This window comes from Vombatus ursinus, unplaced genomic scaffold, assembly GCF_900497805.2.
Source record: "Vombatus ursinus unplaced genomic scaffold, bare-nosed wombat genome assembly UNPS02014813.1, whole genome shotgun sequence".
Classification (NCBI taxonomy): domain Eukaryota; kingdom Metazoa; phylum Chordata; class Mammalia; order Diprotodontia; family Vombatidae; genus Vombatus; species Vombatus ursinus.
In genome coordinates this window covers 33,386,044-33,410,478 of record NW_020954591.1, presented here as the reverse complement: position 1 = coordinate 33,410,478, position 24,435 = coordinate 33,386,044, and the positions used below count along the sequence as shown (strand labels likewise).

General features: G+C 40.9%; 1 protein-coding gene across 2 annotated transcripts in view; it reads right to left on the bottom strand.

The window, feature by feature from the left end:
• KIRREL3 (kirre like nephrin family adhesion molecule 3) overlaps positions 1 to 24,435 on the bottom strand; it is a 753,551-nt gene that overhangs the window by 177,724 nt on the left and 551,392 nt on the right. For both annotated transcript variants that reach the window (XM_027835269.1, XM_027835270.1), the window contains exon 2: positions 16,953 to 17,030. In XM_027835269.1, coding sequence (XP_027691070.1) covers positions 16,953 to 17,030 — 78 coding nt within the window. The remainder of the gene's footprint in view (positions 1 to 16,952; positions 17,031 to 24,435) is intronic.

Genomic DNA, 24,435 nt, shown 5'->3' with positions numbered 1-24,435 from the left:
CATCCCTAATTTCATCCTGCTCTTTCTGGCCTCAACCTCAGAGTCATCCTTGGTGCCTTACTCTTCGTCATCACTTATATCTAATAAGTTGTCAAGTCTTGCTAATCCTATCTCCTCCTCCTCTTCCTCTTCCTAATAATAATAATAATAGCCAGTATTTACCTAGCATTTTAAGGCTTGCAGAGCACTTTACAAATGTTATCTCATTTATCCTCACAACAACGCTGGGAGGTAGATGCTATTAATATTCTCATTTTAAAGGTGAGGAAATTGAGGAAGACCAGTCAAGTGACTTGCCCAGGGTCAGATCCTTTGCATCTATCCCATTCTCTCCATTCACAAAGCTATCACCTTAGTTTAGTCTCTAATTACGTCTGACATGGACTCTCCTAATAGTCTCCTAATTGGTTTCCCTTATAATTTCTCTCCTCTCCATCTTCCACCCAAAGTCCAAAACAATCTTTCTAAATCAAAGGTCCAACCTAATCATTTTCCCACAGAAAAACATTGTGTGCTTTGCAACAGGGTGGAATTACTCTTCTAGAAGAATGCAAGGCACCCATCATTGTTGTTTGCCCTTCATTTTTGAAGAGGACCAGTGACATCACGGGTGATGTCTTGGCATGCGCATGAATTGGATTTAAATGAGGCAGAGCTGCACAGAGTCATCGGCTTCACTCTGTCTTCCAGAGCCATCAAAGTCCAGTGGCAACACAAAAGTCAAGATGACTTTCCATGACCTGGGATGCAGTGGATGACCTTGACATTTTTGATGCCTGACCCAGGTCTAAGCGCTCCACAGTGCCTGCTTTCAGCCACCTTCATGGCCTTTGGAACTAATTGTTCTCATCTTCCCATTCCACCAGCAGAAGTCTCCCATGTTTGAGATAGACGTTCTCTTAACTCACCGACAGGTTTGAGACCTGTTAGTTACTCTCAAGCTGATTTAGCCTCTCTGTATTAGGAATCAGGTATTACCAGAGTGTGGCCACTGCACATACTATAGCTTTTTACAGCGACAGGTGAGAGGTGGACTGCACCCATCAGCAAACAGGACTAAGGAGTCTGAGAGAGTCAGTGGAGGCAGCACCAGGAGCGTGACCCTTGGCTTGAGGGAAGAGAGCTAACTATGAATTAAAAATAATTAGTCCTGCAGTTGGGTGCCTATCTACAGTTAGAAACAGGTCTGGGGAGCCCAGCTGAGTGACCTGCCTAGCAAGGAAACTACCCAGTGAGGAGCAGCGTGCAAATATGAAAGGTCACAAGGGCCCTGCAGTTGCAGAGGCCTGAGTAGCCCTGGCCACATGTGCTCCCTCATGTGTATCTCACTACCAGTATACTTTAAGTTTTCACCATTTCTTCCCACTGAAGTTGCATGCATCATACATATGGATGAAAGTTATTGGCCATTATATATTTCCTCCACCAACCAATTAGCCCCTTCTCATATCACATACCTCCTATGTGGATCTCTACAGAAAGGGGATTTTCCCAGAACCTTAACCACAATTTCTGGTAGTTAAGGGTTACTTTAAACTATCCCTAGTGCTCTCCTATATATTATCTCATTTGATCCTCACAATAACTCTCTAAGGTCAATAGGATTGGCATCCTTCCCATTCTACAGATGGCATTGTGACTTGGAAAGATTGCTCCAAGTTAGATGGTTAGCTAGAAATAGAACCTAGGTTTCTAGAATCCTAGTAGGGGGCTAACTTTGTTTCCTCTTTATATAGGGCTATTAGACTGATAGACTGGGGTAATGCAATATATAAAGCATCCTTGGATTTCAGGGAAAATTTGCTAAAGTCTCATGTTACTCTTATAGATAAGATGGAGAGACGTAGGCTGGCTGATAATAGTTAGATGGAACAGGTTGAATGACTGCGCCATAAGAGTAGTGATTACTGCATTGATATCAATCTGGAGGGAAGTCCCTAGTACAGTGACCAAGGAATTTGTACTTGACCCTGTTCTGTTTGACATTTTTATCATAGACTTGAATGAAGGCAGAGATGGCATGCTCATTAATTTTGCAGATGACAAAAATCTGGGAGGAAGAGTTCACAGACTGGGTGACAAAAATCAGAATCCAAGGAGAACTTCATAGGCAGAAATGATGGGCTGAGTCTAATAATGTTAAATTTAATTGGCATAACTGTAAAATCCTATGCTTGGGTTAACAGATCAACCTCACTAGAATGGAATTGGGGAGAATCGAGGAGCTAGATAGCAGTTTGTGTGAAAAGAAAAACCCTAGGGTTTTTAGTGGGAACATGAATCAGCAGGGTGTTCTACTCCTTTCCCAAATCACAAAGCTTGCTTGTTGTTCCCTTTCCTCTTGAGGCAAGCAAATTACTGATTGCATCTTCCTTATCAGTTCAGTCTTCAAAAAGGGGGAGGTGCAATGGTGTAGCACCTCATCAGGACAAAATAAGAGCAGTTTTTTCAAATGCTTTGAGATCCTTTAATGAACAAATGTAGTTAAATGCCCTTTAATACTAAGTATAGATGTTGCTATTGCTATATTGGACTCTGCAATGTGAGATACTACACTGCCTTTTTATCCCATATTCTATTTGAAGTTATTGAAACTGTCACCATGTCCCACATTCCATTTTGCTATTATGTGTATTTCAAACCATTATATAAATGGACTTGATTTTGTTCCTTTGAATGCTATTAAACTCTACCCATACCAGTAACAACATAGTTTCCATAGAAACTAATACACTTTAGAAAGGGTGAGTCTAGAGCTACCAAAGGAACTGGGAAGAAAGCAAATAGAAATTGGGAAAATATACACATACATATGAACACACAACACAATTACCACTTGTTTGTGGTTGGATAGAGTTATATGCCATGACCACAATATAAGGTTGGGGAGGGGGTGAAGTTGTTCTTTCGGGATTTTATTGACTCTCCTTAGATAAAAAACCTTGCATGATTCATCACAGCCCCAAACTGCTCATTCCAACACAGGGCACTAAAAACTTTATGGCATTGTAGGCCATTACAAGTCTCTCATTTATTCAGAATCCCCTGTGTTTTCTGCCCTTATTGGGTTCTGGAAATAAAGTGATGAACATTCCTGAGTCCAATTCTAAGTTAAGCGAGACAGTGAGGCAGAGAGAAGGGCAATGCTGCACTCAGTGCTACAGGGATGGAAAGGAGGTTAGATTTCCTGGTCAGCCACTATGAGTGGGCCACATTGGTAGCTCTAGGTTCTACTTAAATCTCCTGCTCTCATCCTGAAGGTAATTTTCATACAGCTTTAGAATTGTTGTCCCAAGGAGCTGGACAAGGGTGGTAAAAGGGCCTTGAGATCAGGTCATATAAGAATTCATTGAAGGAACTGCTCATTTTAGAGAAGAGGAGACTTGGAGGGGAGGGGTAGGCATACAAATCCCAATGATTTTTTCTTTATAGTATTTCTCCAATCTTCTCCCTTTCCCCCATTCTAACTGGATAGCCTAGGACTTCTTTCACCACATTGAAGCTATTTCAACAGTTTTAAAATTGTTTTCCCTCTTGTCTCTCAAAGGACTAGATTGAGATTTCATTTCTTTCTCTCTCTCTCCTACATCCAAGTCACACACTACTGCCAGATTCATCTTCTGCAAGCTTTCCTTTTCATATTAGCTACTGCCTCTAACTCCTGTTCATAAAAGTCTCTGGCTCCCTATTGCCTATACTGCAAAGTTCAAACTCATTAGCCTAAGCTCAGGGTATCCAGAACCTGGCAGTCAGTCAACAAACATTTATTAAGCACATATTTTATGTGCCAGGCACCTTGTTTCATACCACTCCCCTAGAAGATTTCCCACTTCAGTGAAACTGGTCTATTGTTTGTTTTTCAAAGACACCATAGTAATTTTCCTTCCCTTTTGTTACCAATTGATCTCAATTCTACCTTTATTTCAAGGCCTGAGTTAAATACCATTTCCTTTGTGAAGCTTTCAGCACTTACACCGGCCTGCACTGAAGTCCCCTTCCTATGAACTGCTTTCTGTTTCACTTGCTGCCTGAGTCACTGGCATTTACCATTTGCTGCCTATATAGTTAGCACAATATAAACACGTAGTAAGTACTATATAAATGTTAGCTATTATTAATCATTATTATTGCTATTTAATTTTTATATGATTTCTTTTTTCCCTAGCTAGATTATAAGCTCCTTGAGGGAAAAGATAATTTTTTATACTTCTTCATCACCTCATTAGTACTTAGCATAGTACTCCAAATATAGATGGTGATTGATATTTTTTCACTTGTTGAATGATGACTTGCTCTGGACATTTTCATATGCCAGTCTCTTTCCCTGGAATACCTTTTCACTATCTATTTCAATCAATCAGCATTTAATAAGTACCTGTTATGTTCCAAATCCTATGCACTTAGTATATAGTCCCTGCTCTTAGTGACCTTACATTTTGTTGTGGGAGAAAACATGTATTAATCTCTGCAAATTATTAATTAGAGAAATTAGTATCTGCAAAATAAAACAAAATAATTTTGGAGAGTTTTTAGTAGCTTGGGAAATCAGGAAAAGCTTTTGTTTCTTGACTCCTTGAAAACTAAGTGACTCTGAACTCACTTCCTTAGGGTGGCCCTCCTTTGACTGATCCACTCAAACTTGATAATTTTTTTTGAATGCTTTCCATATGCAAGGCACTGTTATACATAGAGGGAAAGTATAAGATGTTATCTCTTCCCTCAAGGAGCTCACAATCTAACTAGGGTGACAGGACATACTCATTAAAAAGCTAAACAGTATTACCAGGATTTGGTTAAGCTAGTATGCCATCCCTCACTTTTGTCAAGATGACTGGTTCTGTGGCAATAGTCAATCAGGTTGGCCAAAGGAATGGCAGCCCAGAAGTTCTACATTTTCTCTGATATCTGCAGGTGGCCTCAGCATGGGAGGGAGAGATCTGGTTCAGTCTTCAGGATGCCTATCCGAATGTGCTAACAACTGAGGAATTTTCCCAGAGATTTGATCCTGGTATGTGCAGTGTAAAGGAGTTCTTAGAATCACAAAATCTTAAAGTTAGAAGGGATCTGAAAAATCATCTGATCCAACCAGTACTCAATGCATTAATCTCATCCAACACATCCTTGAGAAGAGCTTCTTTGGTCTCTAAATAAAGACCTCGAGTGCCTGAATGCTCACCACCCCTGACCAAGCCTATTCCATTTTGAACACCTTTGTTGTTGTTTTATTGTTGAGTTATTTCACTTATGTCTGATTCTCTGTGAGCCCATTTTGGGTTTTCCTGGCAAAGACACTGGAGTAGTTTGCCATTTCCTTCTTCAGCTCATTTTACAGATGAAACTGAGGCAAACAGGATTAAGTGACTTATCCAGAGTCCCACAGATAGTAAGTGTCTGAGGCCAGACTTGAACTTAGGTCCTCCTGACTTGCCATCTGTTGCTCTATCCACTGTGCCACCTAGCTCCCCCTTTGGATACTTTTAATTACTAGGAAGTTTTTGTTTATGTGCAGTTGAAATTGGCTTCCGTGTAACTTCTATCAATTGGACTTATTTCCACCTTCCAAGGGCTAAGCACTATCTGCGAATTATATGAAATCACTTAAGTTCTATGGGCCTATGTTTTCTCAACTCTGATTTCTGAGGGGGTAGACTAGATGATATCTAGGGTCCTTTCCAATGCTAAATCTAATGATCCTAAAATCCTTCTTCCATACAACAATCCTTCAAATAGTCAAATAGTTATTCAGTACTCCCTAAATCTTCTCTCCCAGGTTAAGCATTTTGACTTCCTTCACTTCACCCTCAAATGTCATGATTTTTACTCTTGTTATCACCTTGATCATCCTCATTTGGGAAGACTTCTGGACACAATACTCCAAATGTAGTCTGACTAGCGTGTGATCAAACCTCCCTTGCCCTATGTACTTTGTATCTATTAATTAGATCTATTTTTGCTTTTGCTTTGTCTGAGATCAGGATTGCTACCCCTACCTTTTTTTTTTTTCATTTCAGCTGAAGCATAATATATTCTGCTCTAGCCTTTTACCTTTACTCTGTATGTCTCTCTGCTTCAAATGTGTTTCCTGTAAACATGTTGTAGTATTCTGGTTTTTAATCCACTCTGTTACCTGCTTCTGTTTTATGGGCGAGTTCATCCCATTCACATTACCCTGTATCTATTAATGTAACCTAAAATCATTTTAGCTTTTTTGATTGCCACATCAAACTGCTGGCTCACATTGGGATTACAGCCCACTGAAATCCCTAGGTCTTTTTTCATAGGGTTGTTGTTCAGTTGTTTTAGTCATGTCCGACTCTTTGTGACTTTTTTGGGGGTTTTCTTGGCAAAGATACTGGATTGGTTTGCCGTTTCCTTCTCTAGCTCATTTTACAGATGAGAAAACTGAAACAAACAGGGTCAAGTAACTTGCCCAGGGTCACACGGCTAGTACATGTCTGAGCCAGGTTTAAACTCCCCTTTTCTTGACTCTAGGCCTGGCCCTGAGCCACTCTTGATTGTTTTCTAATCATTCCCAGCTTCCCCATCCCATCTCTGTATAGTTGAGTTTTTGAACTTGTGTGCAGGTGTTACATTTACTCCTGTTAGATTTCATCTTGTTAGCTTCAGCTCTGATCTAATTATTAGTCCTTTAAGTTATTCCTCCCTTTTTTGGAGGGTACTAGCTCAGTCTGTTCTGGGATAGAAAAAAGAAATTCCTGGACCTATCAGGAAGACCAACTGGAGGAAAGGGGCTAGAAAAGGGAACAAGGAATGAACAATTGGAAACCTCCATTACACCAAGGAAGGAGAATGGAAATGGTAGGTCTGTCATTCCCGGATGCTGTGTGAATTAAATAACGATCATAAAGTGCCCTGGAAATTGGAGTCTCTCCATAAATAATAAACAGGAGCATAATACAAATAACCCACTATGCAGCCCCAGAGGAGGAAAACACATCAGCAAGAAAAATGAAATAAGAAAAATGCACCAAAAAGGCCCCAGCTAACAAAATGGCAGTATTAGCCAACATCCCGGGGGTTCAGAAAAGGAGTGAGGAATGGTCTTGAGAAAATGATTGCAGGCTCTTGGCCATAAGTCAGGATTGTGGTGGCTGCTACAGTCAGTATGGGACAAACACCACAGAGGAGCCAGGTACATTCCCACTATATCACGATGCTAGGCCCAGTTCCCAATCTGGCATCATTCCCTTTCCCTGGAAAAGATGGCTTCTTAGGCCACTGGGCAAAGGCTGCTCTGGCATCCTTTGGGGTAGTACCACCCTGACTATAGCTGACTGTGGAGCTGAATCGTGAATCTCTATAGACTCTGTCACTCTTGTATTAGCTTCAAAGACCTAGGAAACATGGATCCAGCTTCTAAGGCCACTGAGCATGTAAGTCCCTAGGCTTTCCAATGCCACAGAGCACTACTTTTGATGATCTCAAAGCACTTCAAGACATAAAAAGGGAAAGCAGGAAAGTCTCTTTGGATAGTTGAATTTTAGAGTTGGAAGGAAATTTGGAAACCATCTAAACTAACCCTTTTACTGTGTGGATGGAGAAACTGAGGCCCAGAGAAGTGAAGTGATTTGCTCAAAGTCACATAGTGAGTTGGTGGCAGAGCTGGGACTAGGTAGAGTCTGAGTGGTTTGCCTTCCAATTCAGCATCCCCCTCATAGCATGTTACTCATGGTTTGACTCCATTGTCCACCCAGCACTCCACAGGGAAGGGCAAAAGAAAACAGGAGTACCATGTTTATTTTAATGGATGGGGAAACCTACAAAGAGCAAGGTAGAGTCACCTAGCTTATGTCACATGACATTTATGGGCTGCTGAGGACTCTTGGGTACTTATATTTCTAAAGCATTTTGTTAACAGTCTTTATAACCAACTGCCTGTCACCATGAACTCATGCCCCACTTCCCTCCTCAATGGTCCCAAAGGGGGTGACAAGTTCCTATATTGTAGGCTTATCATAAGTTTGTTGAATCTGTTTACAGGGACCCAGTAGACACTTGGCCTTGACTTGGGAGACAGTGTAGTTTAGGGGTCTATCCTTAGCTTATGATTGTTTTTTTAAGCCTACATAACTCTCTCAGTGGGGAGGGGGGTGTATTTAATGGAGAGTCCCTTCTGGTCATCCTCCTGAGATGCAGGGCTTGCTCATTTAACTGACACATTAGCCTTTTTAGCCCCCTTCCTTCTACTGAGATGGCGGAGAGAGGTGCCCCAGCCAGTCTGCTCTGTCTCTGAAACATCTGCGTCAGATAAAGAACAAAGCTCTCACATCCATAGCCGCCTAGGAGATGCCTCTCCTAATCACTTGCAATTGTTTCTTCCCTGGAAGATGAAAGTGACAAGGCTGGAGGCATATCTGCTTTCCCACCATAGTGCTGAAAGGAAGAGAGCACTGAGCTGAATGCTCCCTGCTACTTGAGAAAGGGAGAGACAGAGTTGGCATTTCGCCCCTCTCTGCCTTGCAGAAAGTGGGGAAGGGCACCCCCTGTAACCTGGAATCTCTGCCAGCTTTAATGGAGGTTGGATTGCTCACTCTCTTTCCATTTTCCGGCTGTCCAAGCAACAGAGCTGAGAACAGGATACCTGAGGTGCCCAGGCACCCTCCTCATAGCCTGCCCTGCCATGATCCAGGCCTATCTTGACTTCTGTCCTCCATCAAGACTTGTTCAGTATCCTGCGCTTTCAGAATTTTGTTCTTTATGCTATTCAAGGTGACAGACAGATTAACTAATATATGAGGGGCAGTATTATGAAGAGTGCTTGCAATTGAGGTACAAAGGCCTGGATTTGAGTCCTAGTCCCAATATTAATTGCGTGAACATGAAAAAGTCACTTTGCTTTTCTGAGCCTCAGTTTCTTTAGCTATAAAATGGGATGATGATAAAATTCACAGGGTTGTTGCAAGGAAAACACTTTATAGAACTTAAAGTATGGTATAAATTTGAGTTATTATTTTAATGTTCATGTACCCTTTCCTTTGCTTCCCTTCCAAGTAAGGTGTGTATTTGAAGAGGCCTTCTGGAGATAATGACAAATCAAAGGAATGAAGACTGTGTGCTTATTGTATTCATAGTGTCTAGCTCAGTGTCTTGTACGTAGTTTTGTTGTTCAGTCCGTTTTTTCACTTGTGTCTGATTCTTTGTGACCCCATTTGGGGTTTTCTTGACGAAGGTACTGGAGTGTTTTCCATTTCCTTCTCAATCTCACTTTACAGATGAGGAAAATGAGACAAACAGGGTAAAGTGACTTGCCCAAGGTCACACAGCTACTAAGTGTCTAAGGTCAGATTTTAATTTCAGGAAGATGAGTCTTCTTGACTCCAGGCCTGGTATTCTATTCACTGTGCCACATAGCTGCCCTTGTACATAGCAGGTGCTTAATTTATTGAAATATAATGAACTGAGTCTCTCTAGTGGTGGGAATTTAAAGCATCATGGAGAATCAAAGAGGAAAACTGTTGGGGTGGGGAAGAGGAAATCATTCAAATAATATCTCACAGGGAGCTGTCTTTTAGGTTTATGGGAAAAAACAGCTTATATTAAAATTGTATTGTAAAGTTTAATGAGCACTTTACATATTTTAATACTTACATACATGTAACTGTACTGTCTACCTTGGAATTCCTCAGTCTCCTTAAAACTCACCTACTCCTTCACTCCACCTCAGATTAGATAGGGATGGTCATGCACTAGATCTTATCTCATAAGTGGTCCACTTCCCTAAGGAGAAACCCTGGCATTGCCCTATCTGTCCATAGCCTCCTATCATTCCACTGCTCCCTGTGTCTCACAGGTCCTAAACCTTCACTCTCATCAATCTCTCCAATCTCTACACCACACAGTAACTTTCAGGCCATTACACCCACCCTAACTTCACTTTCTGCCTTCCCCAGTCTCCACAAAGTATGTAACCCTTTCAACCCTACATTATCCTCTTCTCTCTAATCCCTTACTCCTACATCCTATAGCCACTCATCTCTCACCAAACCTGAGCCCCGGATTATTCCCATTATCTGTCTCCTCTGCTTCTATTCATAAGCTACTGAATATTGCTGGAGGAAGTCTCACAACTCTACTAACTGGGTAAATTATGAAGTCAAATTATCCTACCTGAACTGGATCCTCCTGCAGTATTGTAGTCCCTTTATTCCTCCCTAATTTATCCCTTATTTCCCCATAGAAGTCATTCTAAACCTTCTCTTCTTGAGCTTCCTATACCACCTCTTCCCTCCTCTCTCAGCTGAGAATCTTACTTCTTACTTTACTGAGAAAATAGAGGTTGTTGGATGTAACTTCCCTCTTCCTCTGTTCTCATCTTAAAACCCTTAGCAACATCTCACTCTTCTCTTTTCATCTAGTCTCTGATAAAGAGATTGTCCTCCTTTCCAAGGCCAACCCCTTTGTGTATATGCTTGATATCCTCCCATTTTCTCCAGAGATTGTACCCTTAATCATCCACCCTCCCTAATCATCATCCTCCCTTTATCTTTTAAAAATTTCTTCTTAACTTTCTTCAAATATGCTCAAGTCTACTCCATCCTTATAAAAACCTTTGCTAGATACTACCACCCCCTCAAGCTATTGTCCTATATTCTCTCCCTCTTTTATCATCCAAAAGCCTTGAAAACTCTATACCTTAGCTATTCTGATCAAGTCAATGATCCAAGACAATTCCAAAGGACTCATGATGAAAAATGCTATTTACTATAAGAAAGAGATGGGATGAACTCTAAATGCAAATATTAGTATACTTTTTAAACTTTCTATTTCTTACTTTTTCTTGTTTATTTTTTGCAACATGGCTAATATGGAAATATGCTTTGCACAACTTCCTATGTATAATTGATATCATAGTACTTGCCTTCTCAAGGAGGAGGGACAAGAGAGGGAGATAGAGAATCTGAAACTCAAAGTTTTAAAAAACGAATGTTAAATTTTTTTTTTACATGTAACTTAGAAACATTTAATTAAATAAATAAAATGTATCTTAAAAAGGAAAAAAACCTCTTTGTACTACTCACTGCCTTCATTTCTTCTCCTCTCGTTAATTTCTCAATCCTTTGCAATCTGGCTTCCTAGTTTATCAAACGAAACTGCTCTCTTCAAAGTTAGGGCAGCTAGGTGACGCCATAGTGCACAGAGTGCCCGGCCTGGTCAGGAAAACTCATCTTCCTGAGTTCAAATCTGGCTTCAGACACTTACTAGCTCTGTGATCCTGGGTAAATCACTTAACCCTTTTGCTTCAGTTCCTCATCTGTAAAATAAACTGGAGAAGGAAATGGCAAACCACTCCAGTATCTTTGCCAAGAAAGCCCCAAATGGGTTCATGAAGAGTTGGACACAACTGAAAATGACTGAACAACAACAAACTCCAAAATTACCAATACTCTTTTAATCTCCAAATATCTTTTCTCAGTTATCATCCTTTACAACCTGTTGGCTTCATTTGATGCTATTTACCACCTTCTCTTCTTGTATGTGCTCTACTTTCCTGTGTGTGTGTGTGTGTGTGTGTGTGTGAGAGAGAGAGAGAGAGAGAGAGAGAGCGAGCGAGCGAGAGAGAGAGAGAGAGAGAGAGAGAGAGAGAGAGAGAGACTACTCTTGGTTCTTATCTTATCTCATGTATCTAAGCACTTCTATGCAGCTGAAAAACAAGTATCCATATTTTTATTAATATAAAGTCTATCAAGATTCAGTCTCTTCCCTGAGCTCCAGCTCCATTAGCAACAATGGCCTATTAAACATTCCAAACTGGATTTCCTGGAGACATCTCAAATTCAACATATCTAAAACTGAACTCATTATCTTTTCACCTAATTCCTCTTATCATCTAAACTTCTGCTTCTTCTATTGAAGATACTGTTATCCTTCCAATATTCCAGAAAATACAAGTAAATTTTTATTATCCTTGACTCCCAGCATGGCATGCCCAGATTAAAGAAGGTCCTGTGCTCTGTGAGTGAAGCAGAATTTCAGTAGCTCAAAAGAAACATGAGTTGCCCAAATTCAGAGATATCTCCACTCTAAATGTTCACATGGACTGTTTGTGCCTGACTTGTGGTGGAGCCTTCTGAGTTAGTATTGATCTGATCAGCCACAGTCAGACACGCTGTACCTTGATTCCAACATAGTAATGTCATTTCAGTCCTCTTCAAGAATGAAGGACAACAACCAACCAACCAACTGTCCCTGACCCCCCATGTACAATTAGTAACCAAATCTTGTCATTTCTGTTTCCACAATACTTCTCACATCTAGCCTCTTTTGTCCACTCTCAGGAGCCTGGAATATTGGAAGGATGATGGTGGTGCCTTTCACAAAAACAGTGAAGTTTGGAAGAGGAGTGGGCAGAGAAGCCTGCAGGGTTCACCTACTGCCTGGGCCAGGAAGGGAGAATCTTTGGGCATAAGGAAAACCTCCCTCTTCTACCCTCACCATGAATCATTGCCTTTACTACTAGCTCTTTCCATTTGCTGAACCATCTGTGTCTTAACTGCTCAGGTATGGATTTGGCACTCTGGTTTGCAATATTGACATTGGTATGGGAGGAAGCCTGGAAACTGGAATTGAGATAAGGTCTGTGGAATTAGCCAACACACAAGGAATCCCCTCCTCAAAGATCCTATTTAAGGTAGTGTGATATAAAGGGCCTGAAGGTACCTGGACAAACCTAACCTCATTACTTTCTTCTGGATTCCTATTCAGCCTTAGCTTCCTCCTCTCTTACTTTTACTTTGTCTCCTGCTCGGTCTTTCCTGTCTTCACTTCCTCTCTGATTCTTCTCTGCTCATATTTCTATTCTAAGCTTGATTTACTTAGGGTAAGTTGGAGCTAAAAACCAAGGAATGGAAACACACACATACACAGAGAGAGAGACCCACTGAGTGTCAACCCACCTTCAACCTCTATTCCTGTAAAGGCTACAGATTCAATGAAGAAGCTATTAAATAGTCCCCAATAGAGCAAACTTCACATTGACTATCACATGCCTCTTTAAACAATGTTTGAATAGCATTTTCTTTTTATTGCTTTGTGGAGTTTAACAGCTCCAATTGCGATTACTCCAGCTTATGATAAACCCTGGATCTATAAAGCTCCTATTCATTCATTATTTCCCTCTTGCTCCTTCTTAAATTATTATTATTATTTTTTGGTGTGGAAGGGGGAGGGGAGAGGAGATAAAAAGATATCAAATTAACAGGGAAACAAATGAAACCAAAGACAGGTTTTCCCCTGTGACAGAGCCCCAATTAGATACCGGTAAGCCAAACAAACAAGCTTTAGTGTAGCACAAGTGGGTTTTTTATATTTATTCTAAGTTGCAAACAAAATTATCACCACCTTATCTTTAATGGAAGAAGCAGCTAATTGTTCTTATATCTCACTAATTTCAATGTTGGGAGAAAAATAATTATTTTTATTATTTTCTAATTGTTCAGTTATACCAAGATATTGTATTGTATTGTATGGATGGAACAAATGTTTTGTATTCTTTTTTGATATATGTCATGGCTATGATACCACTCAATTATTAATATGCAAGAGTTATAATTATTTTAGGTACTAGTATGAGATAATTACAAACTATAAAAACAACTTCCCTTTGCCTGCAGATGCCTTTTCTTATCTGTAGACATAGTAGGGTATCTAGGTGGCACAGTGGATAGAGCTTAGAATCAGGAAGACTCATATTCATGATTTCAAATCCAGCCTCAGATACTTATTAGCTGTATGACCCTGAGCAAGTCACTTAACTCTATTTGCCTTAGTACCTTAAATGTAAAATGAGCTGGAGAAGAAAATGGCAAACTATTCTAGTATCTTTGCCAAGAAAACCCCAAATAGGGTCCCAAAGAGTTGGACACAACTGAAAACAACTGAACAACAACAAGACAGAAAAATCTGGACTTGGGAGTTTCAGAAAGAAGAGGAAAATGTTTGAAAATTGAACTTGAGAAAATTATAGGGTGACAGAGCTATTTAAAGATGGAATAGGACAGGGAGATGCTGAGGATCCTATCTCATCACTGACTTTCTCAGGAGCCATGTCTCCTGAGTCTCTCAGGCTGCCTATCTCCTGCTTAAAATCTGCTCTCATCCCGTCCTTTGGTTGTTAACTGGAACCTTAACATCTCTCTACAAGGATCCTCTGCATTCTGCACAGTTTTCCTCTGAGTGTGTGTGTGTGTGTATGTGGTAGCTATGAGATCCCTTGAAACTTTGCTATTCTATGATTCTGTATGATATATGCATGTGAAGAAATCTGTGAACTTGTTCTGTTATGGATATCCCAAATGTCTCACTCCCTGATCTCAACTTACTCTATACTAATGTAGAGTTGGTTATACATAAAGGGTGGTTATACACAGAGGGTTATACATAAAAAAAATCATCTACTTTGTATATATGTTTGAAGTGTGCTATTCTGTCCTACTTGACTAGGGGGAGACCCTAGACATGAGGTAGTTGGGAGTCCTCTAGTACTGTTCCTAGTGGATGTAGCAATGGGATGAAGTAACTGTGGAAAGAGCACTGGTTTGACATTGAAAGACCTGTGTCCCAATCCTGCCCATACTACTAATTGACTTCTGTGGCCTCATTTTCCTTGTCTTTAAAATTGTTGGATTGTACTAGACTATCTTTTGGTCCTCTGTAGCTCTAAATCCCAATGTCCTATATAGCACACACAGAGGGAGCAGAAAGAAGTGAGAGATGATTCACTTTTTCATCAGGTTTATAGTCTGATTTCTCTGGGGCATGGATACATGGATTAGTACCCATCTAGTATAAGATAAGAGCTCAGTGGCAGGGAGTTCAAATCCCAGTGCTGCTCATGACATCTAGATCTCTTCACTTGTCTGCTTAGCTGCACCTGTTCCAAAGTGTGTGAAAAGCACGATGGGCACTTTCAGCACCATGGACAGTACCACCAAGCATTTGGTTTATGTCTGTAGTTAACAGAATCTGAGAGCTGGAAGGGACCTTAAAAGTTAATCATCTGATGCAACCCTGCCATTTTACAGATGAGGAGACTGAAGTCCAGAGATTAAGTCACGGGTTCAAAGTCACATTGTTTGTGTGAAATGGGACTAGAACCCAAGCCTTCTGACTCCCAATCTATTATATTATCTTGTCTTATTCTACTACTCTTTTTTAATGGCATCTCCCTCTTATCTGGCCTCCTCTTATCTTCCTTCCACACTTCTCTTTTCTACCATTCACAGGTAGCATCTAGAAGGGAGAAGTAGCTGTAGTGAATGCTCACTTCCTGGTTGTACTTTTCAATGTTTTTTGCCATACATGGGAAGGTAGGACTCTAATGGGCACTCTGGAGCTGCTTCCACTATGCCCTGGCAGGTGAAAACCAGGGAAGTGGTTGCCTCCCACTAATTAATTGCTCCTGTTCATAATTTAGTGCATGACAGTCACTGTGATATCAATAAGACATGAAACTTGCAAGGCATTGAGCCCAGAAAAGGGTACAAGTGAGATGAGGGACAGTTCGTAGACCAGAGGAGACCATTCAAGGAATTATGGAGATGGAACTGGTTACTGGCATTCAGTACTACTCAAAGTCTGGGGGCACAGAGGTGGTATTGTTGTGCTGTCCTCTCCTTCCTTCTTCCCTTTCCTGTAATTGGGTCAGAAGGAGCCTTTGGAGTCCCCTCATTCCTTCCTCACAAGGGATTCTTGGTTTGTAAGGAGGGGCTTACTCAGAGCTTTCCAAGCTAGTGGTAAGAGAAGACTTCATTTGTCTGATTTTAATGAATAAATGACATCCCCAGTTATTGTTTATCCTCTTTTGAATCCTAACAAACAGTCTGTGACATCTGATAGAGTAGGTTATTAGCAGTGTGGAGACAGATGGCAGAAGACTAAAGTGAATGCTTCTTTATTGCAATGTGCCCATAAGTAAGAGCACTCCTTCTGTCTCCCCAAGCCACCCACACCTCATCTCACAGGCCTCCCAGAGATCACTTTTCCAGCTCTCCTGTGATTCAGACCATCTGTGGAGAGAGCCCAGAACAAGGCAAAGGCAAAATGGCTGGTGGGCTTAAATTAGAAGCAGTGTGAGTGTGGTACTAGGTGATCTCCATGGTCATCCCCAGCTCCAAAAAAAAAAAAAAACTTTTATGGTTGTAACATTTGGGGTTATTAGAGAATTGAGCAAATGGCATAGAGTTTAGTTGTAAAGTTCGAAAGAGCATCAAATGTGAATGAATGAGGAAGAAAGGCAGGATGGATATAGAATTGGATAGGAATAGGCAGTGTAAAAAAAAAGATAGTGAATTGAGAATAGCCTGAGTTTAGAGCACATATATGAATGGAACTAAAGGAGGAAGGATGGAGAAATAATGGTAAAGATAATAAGGAATATAAGAAAAGACTGAACTTCAGAAATATTAGGAAATATGATTGAAAAAACAATAGCTCACATTTCTATAGGGCTTTAAGGTTTATGAAAAATTTTCCTTGAAACAAGCCTATTGAGGTAGGTAGTGTATTACATCTTCATTTTTACAGATGAGGAAAGGTTCAGAGAGGAAAGTAGCTCGCCTGGGGTCATCTGTGATAAACAGTAGAGTCAGGATTTGAACCTGTTCCTCTTATTCCAACTACAATGTTCTTCTCAAACCATCATGGTGAACAAACAGTCCATTATTTTCTCTCTAGGAGTCCCTAGGTCCCCGCTGTTTCTTTTATAAGCATTATTATTAAAAGTAATAATAACAATCATTCATACTCATATAGTGCTTCAAGGTTTACAAGGTAATTTCCTTATGACAACCCTGAGATAGACTAAGTGTTTTGCAGATGAAATGAAGGCTCAGAAAGGTAATATAATTTGCCCATAGTCAGTCATCCATTAATTATGGAACATAATCCTTTCCCTCCCAATGACTCCCTCAGGGGACAGTTAGGCCTTCACTGACCTTCATTCATCCTCCGGAACTTTTCCTTGGACATGTACCCCAGTACCAGACAGCATCCTCTCTTCTGGAACCCAAGTTCTGGAAGGAAGCACATGGTAGGATGAGTCAAGAATGAGTAATGTAAAAACCATATCTTTGGGTATGTGAGGGGCAGGGGGCCATCCCAGGCAGTTGGGGTAAGACTCCTTTTCCCAGACACTCCAGATAGAAGTCTTCAGGGGGAACATGGCCTTTTTTTGTAGCAGATACCCACTCCTATATTCTCTGAGTCCTTTATCACCTTTCCTTTAAAGTTATGGCCCAGAATGAAGCTGAGTATTAACAAAACAGAGTCCAGAATCCAGTCAACAGCTATTCACATAGTGGGTTATCTCTACCAGATTCAGAAGGGGAACTCAGTAGTGTTAAATAAGAGGTTCGCAGATATTTTTAGGGTGTGGGGAGAAACAGGAGGATGAGCAGATGTTTGATACCATCATGCAGAAAAGGACATGGATTAGAGACACAAAGGCATGAAGGCCAAAGGACTTAACACTTGGTGTGTGTGGCGAAAGCTTTAAGGTCTGGAGAAAATTCTAGACATCTTCACATTGTTTATAGCACACATAATCAGTCATTGTCACCAACATGTGTTGAGGTACTGAGAATACAAAATTGTATTAAGACAGGTTTCCTGCCCTTGAAAGGCTCACAATCTAGTTAGGGAGATTGGACAGAGATTTTAAAAAGACAAACAGCACAAAGTGGCTCGTGTTGTGTCAATTTGATATACACTATTATGTAAACTAGCACACATTTTTTAAGTAAATAATAATAACAAATGTTTATGTTGGCAGGTAGGTGGCTCATGGGATAGAGTGCCGGAGTCAGGAAGACTCATCTGCCCAAGGTCAAATCTGGCTTCAGACATTTACTAGTTGTGTGACCCTAGGTAAGTCACTTAACCCTGTTTGCCTCAGTTTCCTCATCTATAAAATGAGCTGGAGAAGGAAATGGCAAACCACTCCAGTATCTTTGCCAAGAAAACTCCAAATGGGTTCATGAAGAGTCAGACGTGACTGAAACAACTGAACAACAATATTTATGTAATACTTTCAGGTTTGCAAAGCATTTTACATAGATTATTTGGTTCCCACAACAACCCTGTGAAGTACTGTAGGCGCTATTATTATCTCTATTTTACAGATGAAGCTGAGAGAGTTGTATTTAGGGCACACATCTAGTAAATTCCTGAGGCAGAATTTGAACTCAGGTCTTCTTGACTCTGAGTCTATTTTTTTATCCACTATGCCACATGGCTGTCTCTTGAAAAAACCTCTTTATGGTGGCACCACCAACCTTGGCCTGGAGCCAAGGATAAGAGGTGACTGCTTTAACTACTAGAAATCACCTCCTGTCCTTAGGTCAAAAAGTCACAGATGACAGAAGCTAGGTGACTAGCCCAAATAACCAGGTCATAGAACAACAAGAGGATTGTGCCTTCTCATACTTCTATGGCATGTCACAGCATACTTTAGGATAATAACAATAACTCTGGGAGGTGCACAGTACAGGTGGGATTATCTCCCTGAGACTTGAACCTAGGTCTCCTGATTCCCAAGTTCAGTGCTCTTTCCAGTCAGAAGCCATGTAATGGCCTCACCTCCCCACCTTTTTCCAGTGTTCTCCCAGGCTTCTCTCCTAAACCTCTCTGGGGATCGAGCTGCTCTCTAGACAGGACTCTTTGAGAAGAAGAAAAAATGTCCACTGAGTGCTGAGCCATGGTTGCTTCCCCCTCCAGACCTGATCTTGATTTGGGCTGTGTTTCAGCTCTTAAACCATGGTCAGGGCGGGCATCTGCTGGGGCCTCCTCCCCACCGGGCCCTCACTACACCGGTAGCAGGATGAAAGGGAGAGCAGGGCCCGTGACAGACAGCTAAATCAAACTTCGGGGCTCTTGCCCCAGAGGAAGGAAATGCAGGGCTTGCAGTGGCAGGATACCATGGCCCGGGGAGGTCACTAGCTTTGATCTCTTGATTCTTTAAAGGGGCTTATTGACTATCAGTAAAGAGCAGGGAAGCAGATCTAAGTGTGGCTTTTCTAAAGGCACTCACGTCTTTCTTTCTTTTTTTTCCAGCACGTTGACGCATCTGAAGGCACAGCCAACGCGCTCTCACTTCAAACAAACCTCCATCTCAGGCGCCCAAATTGACGATGTTAAGTTCTCTCATCCAAGGCCTTGGCCCTTTCTTTAGGGGATCCTGTGCTGTATAGGGCTGCCTGGATCAAAGCCTCTTTGATGTTTACTTACTATATTTGTGGATTCTTTCTAACATCATCTTCAAGAGGCAAGAATCCAGACTGCCTAGAAGGGGCAATTGGAAGTATAAGCGACACACAGAGTTTTAGTGGAACAATAGCCTCTCAACAGAGACTGCAATGAAAGCCTGAACACACTGACAATGAGCATAGTTAACTATCCCATTATGATTGCATATGTATTGTTTGTCATTGGAATGATACAATTGCTGACGATGTCTATTATATTTTTCATTGGCTTTTTATGATCATCCTAAAGCACATCCTAACATCTTCTAATTAAAGAGAGAGAGAAAGAGCTCACCAGAGTGGAGGGAGGGAGGAAGAGAGTAAATGAAAGAAGGGCAAGAGACCCTGCAATGCTTTTGAGACTCAGTCTCAGTTTATCCTCTGGAGTTGCAGCAACACAGCTTCGAGGAAGAGGAGGGAGGCATCAATTCCCCAGGGAATTTGGAGGGGGCATAAGTGGAAAATTAGAGCTTTGGGTGATCTAAGGGCTCATTCCTAATAGCTATGGAAATCTGCAACAGGATTTTCTAACTGGCTCTATGCTGAAATCCTATTATGGGATTCTAATGATTCATAATTTTGTCTTTGTATTCCCCCACCTGTCCCCCCTTGTGTTCAACACAAAGTCACTTCTTGTTGATTGGCTGACTGACATAGTGTTTTATAGTTGACAAGGTTTACTTTCTTTGTATGGATGAGAAACCTGAGGTTCAGAGAGAAGTGATTTGCCCATGGTTACACAGATAATAAGTGTCTGAGTTGGGATTCAAACCCAGGTCCTTGGGTTTGAAATCCAGGGCCATGTCCACTCTATTACACTTGTTGCTTATAAACATGCCAATTCACTGGGTCAGTTTAATTAAATTCTCCAACATTTATTGAGCACCCATTGGGTGAGGAGTACAGTGCTGGGCATCTATTGGAGGCGTGGCAAAAATGACCTAAGACCTGGTCCCTGCTCTAATGGAGCTGGCTGTGTAGTGGTTTGACTTGGGTTTTGGTATCCACTTTGCTTTGGTTTGCTTGTCAAGCGCTGAATACACTAGGAAAGATGTTACAAAATTGTAACCAGGAGACTCACTGACAACATCTGATTTTTGCAAATTAGCAAGAAAAGGAATTTAGAAAACCTGATTAATAAAAGAAATTGGGGATGCGGCAATTTCTCAATGTATGTGGCTCATTGAATTTGACATGTGTGAGTTAGTCTTAATTATTTAGGCGGCTACATTACCAGGCTCTAATAAGCAGGCTGTGGAAAGCTGCTAAACGAGAAGGCTTTCTTCTGGAGTCTATGCTGAGATGTTATTTTGGGTCTGTGAGATCCTTGGGAGAATAAGAAGGCTGGAGGATTAGTGAAGTAAGGATGAACCAGCTTCCTTTGTCATGTCTCTACATATAGAGCTGAACTGAGGCCCCCAAACCATGCAATAAAGAATTCTGTCTCTGTGATAAAGGTCAAAAAAATTGCCAAGAAACTGAGGATGCCAGCAAAGACACTGACCAAGCCAATTCACAGAATATTTGAACCTGGTTTAGGAGGGAACTTTAGAGATCATTTAGTTTAGCCTGATCATTATGCTGATGAGGAAGCTGGGATCCAGAGTGACTTGCCCACAGTCACCCAGCAAGTTAGCGATAGAGTTAGGAACAGAACTGAACCTCCTGGCTCCTGCTAGCACTCTTCCTAGAAAAAGGGGAAAGTAAATGAGATTCACCTGGGGGAAAAGGCAAAGCAACAAGTATTTTCCCATTACCTCCTATGTGCTAAGTACTGTTCTAAGCATTGGGGATACAAAAAAAGACCAAAACAAAACAAAAAAAACAGTCCCTGCCCTCAAGGACCTCACAGCCTATTGGAGGAGACAACATGTAAACAAATATGTATGAACAAGATATAGACAGGATAAATTGGAGGAAAAAACCCACCCAAATCACTGCTACCTGAGACATCTGAGGAGCAAGTGGAGGGTAAAAATGGTAAGTGTGTGTGTGTGTGTGTTTGTGTTTGTTGGGGGTGCTGGGGGTGTGTGAGTGTGTTGGGGGGTCACAAAGGAAGTAGGATTTTGTCTCTCTAACAGAGGCCAGCAAACCAGACACAAGCTTGTCAGGAGACTTGACAATAGAATCAGTTAGCAAGGCAAGCCCGGAGGTTTCTCATTTTAGAATACAAAAGGAAAGGGATGGTCCAGTGGAATCAGGTCTTAGGGTTGAAGTCTTCTGAATAGAGTTACTACAGTATCAGAATTCACTAGATACACCAAATGGACAGAGGGAGGATGATTGTGAGAGCAGTACTGACTTCGGAGTAAAGAAGAGAACACAGTGACTACAGCTTGACTTAAAAAGGGTAAGATGGTGATGTGGTGAATTTAGGAATGATTGAGAAGAGACTTGAGGTTTGGGAAACAACAACTGTGAGGAAATATTTAACTGGTTGGATACTGTTTATCCCGGAGAGGAGAAGGCTAAGGGCTGATTGAACAACTCATAGATTTATGAGGGAGAGTAGTGACTGTCTTTTCTCCATCAGCACAAGAAACAAAATGAGAGGAAGTGTGCAGCAAAAAGATTTTTCAGAAAAACAATTTTCAAACAATAGGATAAGACAATAGAATTGGTAATAATTGCTGCCATTTATGTAAGCCTTTAAAATGCAAAATCACTTTACTTAAATTTTTTCCTTTGTACTTTGTAGCAATCCCATGAAGTAGGTATTACAGACATAATTATCTCCTTTTTATAGATGGGGAAGCAGACCCAGTTATGACTTGTTCATATTCACATGGCTGGTGTTAGAGGCAGAATTCGAATCCAGGTCTTCCTAACTCAAAGTCCAGCTATGCCACTATACTATGATGTCTGAAGGTAAAGTAGAGTTGACTGTAGGTATTTGTACACATAGGAACACTCTGCTGGAACCCAGGGTATTGTACCAATTTCTGCTTCCTGCCTATATCCTGAGGATAAGGGAGAGTGGTAGACTAATTGTAGTTTCTTCTTTTCCAGGATTAAGATTTCATTATTCTTAAGGATAATAAATAATAATACTAGTATAGCCATCCTACCTCACATTTGCAGTGTTATACTTTTCAAAATTCTATCTCCATCTCATAGCCCTGTGAGATTATAATGACAAGTATTAATAACTCCATTTTGCAGATGTGGGAACTGAGGCACTGAGAAGTTAAAGTATGTCACCAAGGTCACACCATGAGTTAGGAACAACACTAAGATTAGAATCTAGTTCTTCCAACCCTCTGTCCAATTCTTTTTAAGATAAGGGGCAGGACTCTTTTAAGGCAGGGCTGGATATTAGAAAGAATACTGGAATTAGAATCAAAGGATGTGGGCTTAAGTCCTGACTCTTTGTTAACCACCTTGGGCAAGTCATTTAACTTCTCTGAGCTTCAAGTTTCTCATTGTAAAGTGAGGGGGTTGGACTAAATATTCTCCAAAATCCCTTCCAGCTCTTGTGATGCTAACGCACCTCCCACAGACTGGCTCATTGGCTTTCAGAGCTGAGTCACCAGTGCAATGAAGATTGCGGCCAATGAAAGGGAAGGCTGTCCCGTGGAGCCCAGGTGCCGGAAGGATTTTGGCTTTGGCAGTCTATCTGTATCTCATGGAGCTGGTCAGTCCTCACATTCACTGGATGAGCCCGTTAGTTACCTTTGGATGGAGATGACTACAATGTCCTTATGGCCTTTCCCATAGCTAGCTGTCCCTCCCTTCCTTCCCCTTCTGCACCCCTGAACTTCCCATTGTGTCCAGGGTTCTGGTCTGTTCCCTTTGTGAAGCATCATCTGTCCCAGCTTGCTCCCATCAGAGTTACTCTGAAACCTCACCCTTGCCTAACCAAACTCAAGGCTATCAGAAGTGAACACAGCCTTGCGATGTCTATTGAACAAGAAATAAAATATTATTGATCCTCATCAACCTTAGATGAGCATTGAGGCATCTGTTTGTAATTGGAAGGAGGAACTAGACTATTTTTATTCATAGCACACCGGTCAGAAAGATGCAAGTACGTAGTGTTGTCTTCTTCAGTGGGGTAACCTAGGCTGGCCTCTGTTAATTGAGAATTAAATAGTGTAATTGCCCTTCAGTACTAAATAAATATTGACACATTAACCAAAACTCAGGATTCTTTTTTTTAAAAAAATCAGTGATAGGATATCTAAGAAAGTGGAAATTAATTTGAAAAGTGGCAAAGCTCAAGGTCCCATAGCACTCCTTCAACAGTCAGGAGAGAGCTGGTCTTCTGTCCTTCTTTACTAGGACAGACTTACATCCTCTCTGGAGGTCTGAAGTATCTAGCAAATGACTTTAGATAATTAAGGAAGAATGTTTAGGACTAGATTTCTTAATCTGTGGTCCATGAACTTGTTTAAAAAATCTTGATAACTGTATTTTAAGATGATTGGTTTCCTTTCTAATCTTCAACATCTTATTTGATGCATTTAAAACATACCTAGTTTGATTGAGCTTTGCTTTATTGTGTTCACAGATATTGTTTTTTTTTTAAACAAATTGAAGGTTTGTGGCCACCCTGAGTCAAGCAAGTCTGTAGGCACCATTTTTTCCAACAGCATATACTCACATTGTGTCTCTGTGTCACATTTTGGTAATTCTTGCAATATTTTAAACCTTTTCATTATTATTATATCTGTTATGGTGAACTGTGATCAATGATCTTTGATGTTACTATTGAAATTATTTTGGGGCACCATGAGCCACACCCATATAAGATGGGGAGCTTAATCAACAAATTGTGCATTCTGACTGCTCCACTGATTGGCCATTCCCATCTCTCTCCCTCTCCTTGGACCTCCCTATTCCCTGAGTCACAATGACATTAAAATTAGGCCAATTAATAACCCTACAATGGGTTCAAGCAGAAGGAAGAGTCAATTGATAAGGCAAATTGCACTGTTGTTTTATTTTAAGAAATTGCCACAGCCATCCCAACCTTTAGCAGCCACCACCCTGATAAGTCAGCAGCTATCAACATCTAGGCAAGACCCTCCACCAGCAAAAAGATTACAACTGAAGGCTCAGATGATGGTTAGCATTTTTTTTTAGTGATAAAGTATTTTTAATTAAGGTATGTGCATTTTTTAGACATAATACTATTGTACAATTAATAGACTACAATATAGTGTAAACATAACTT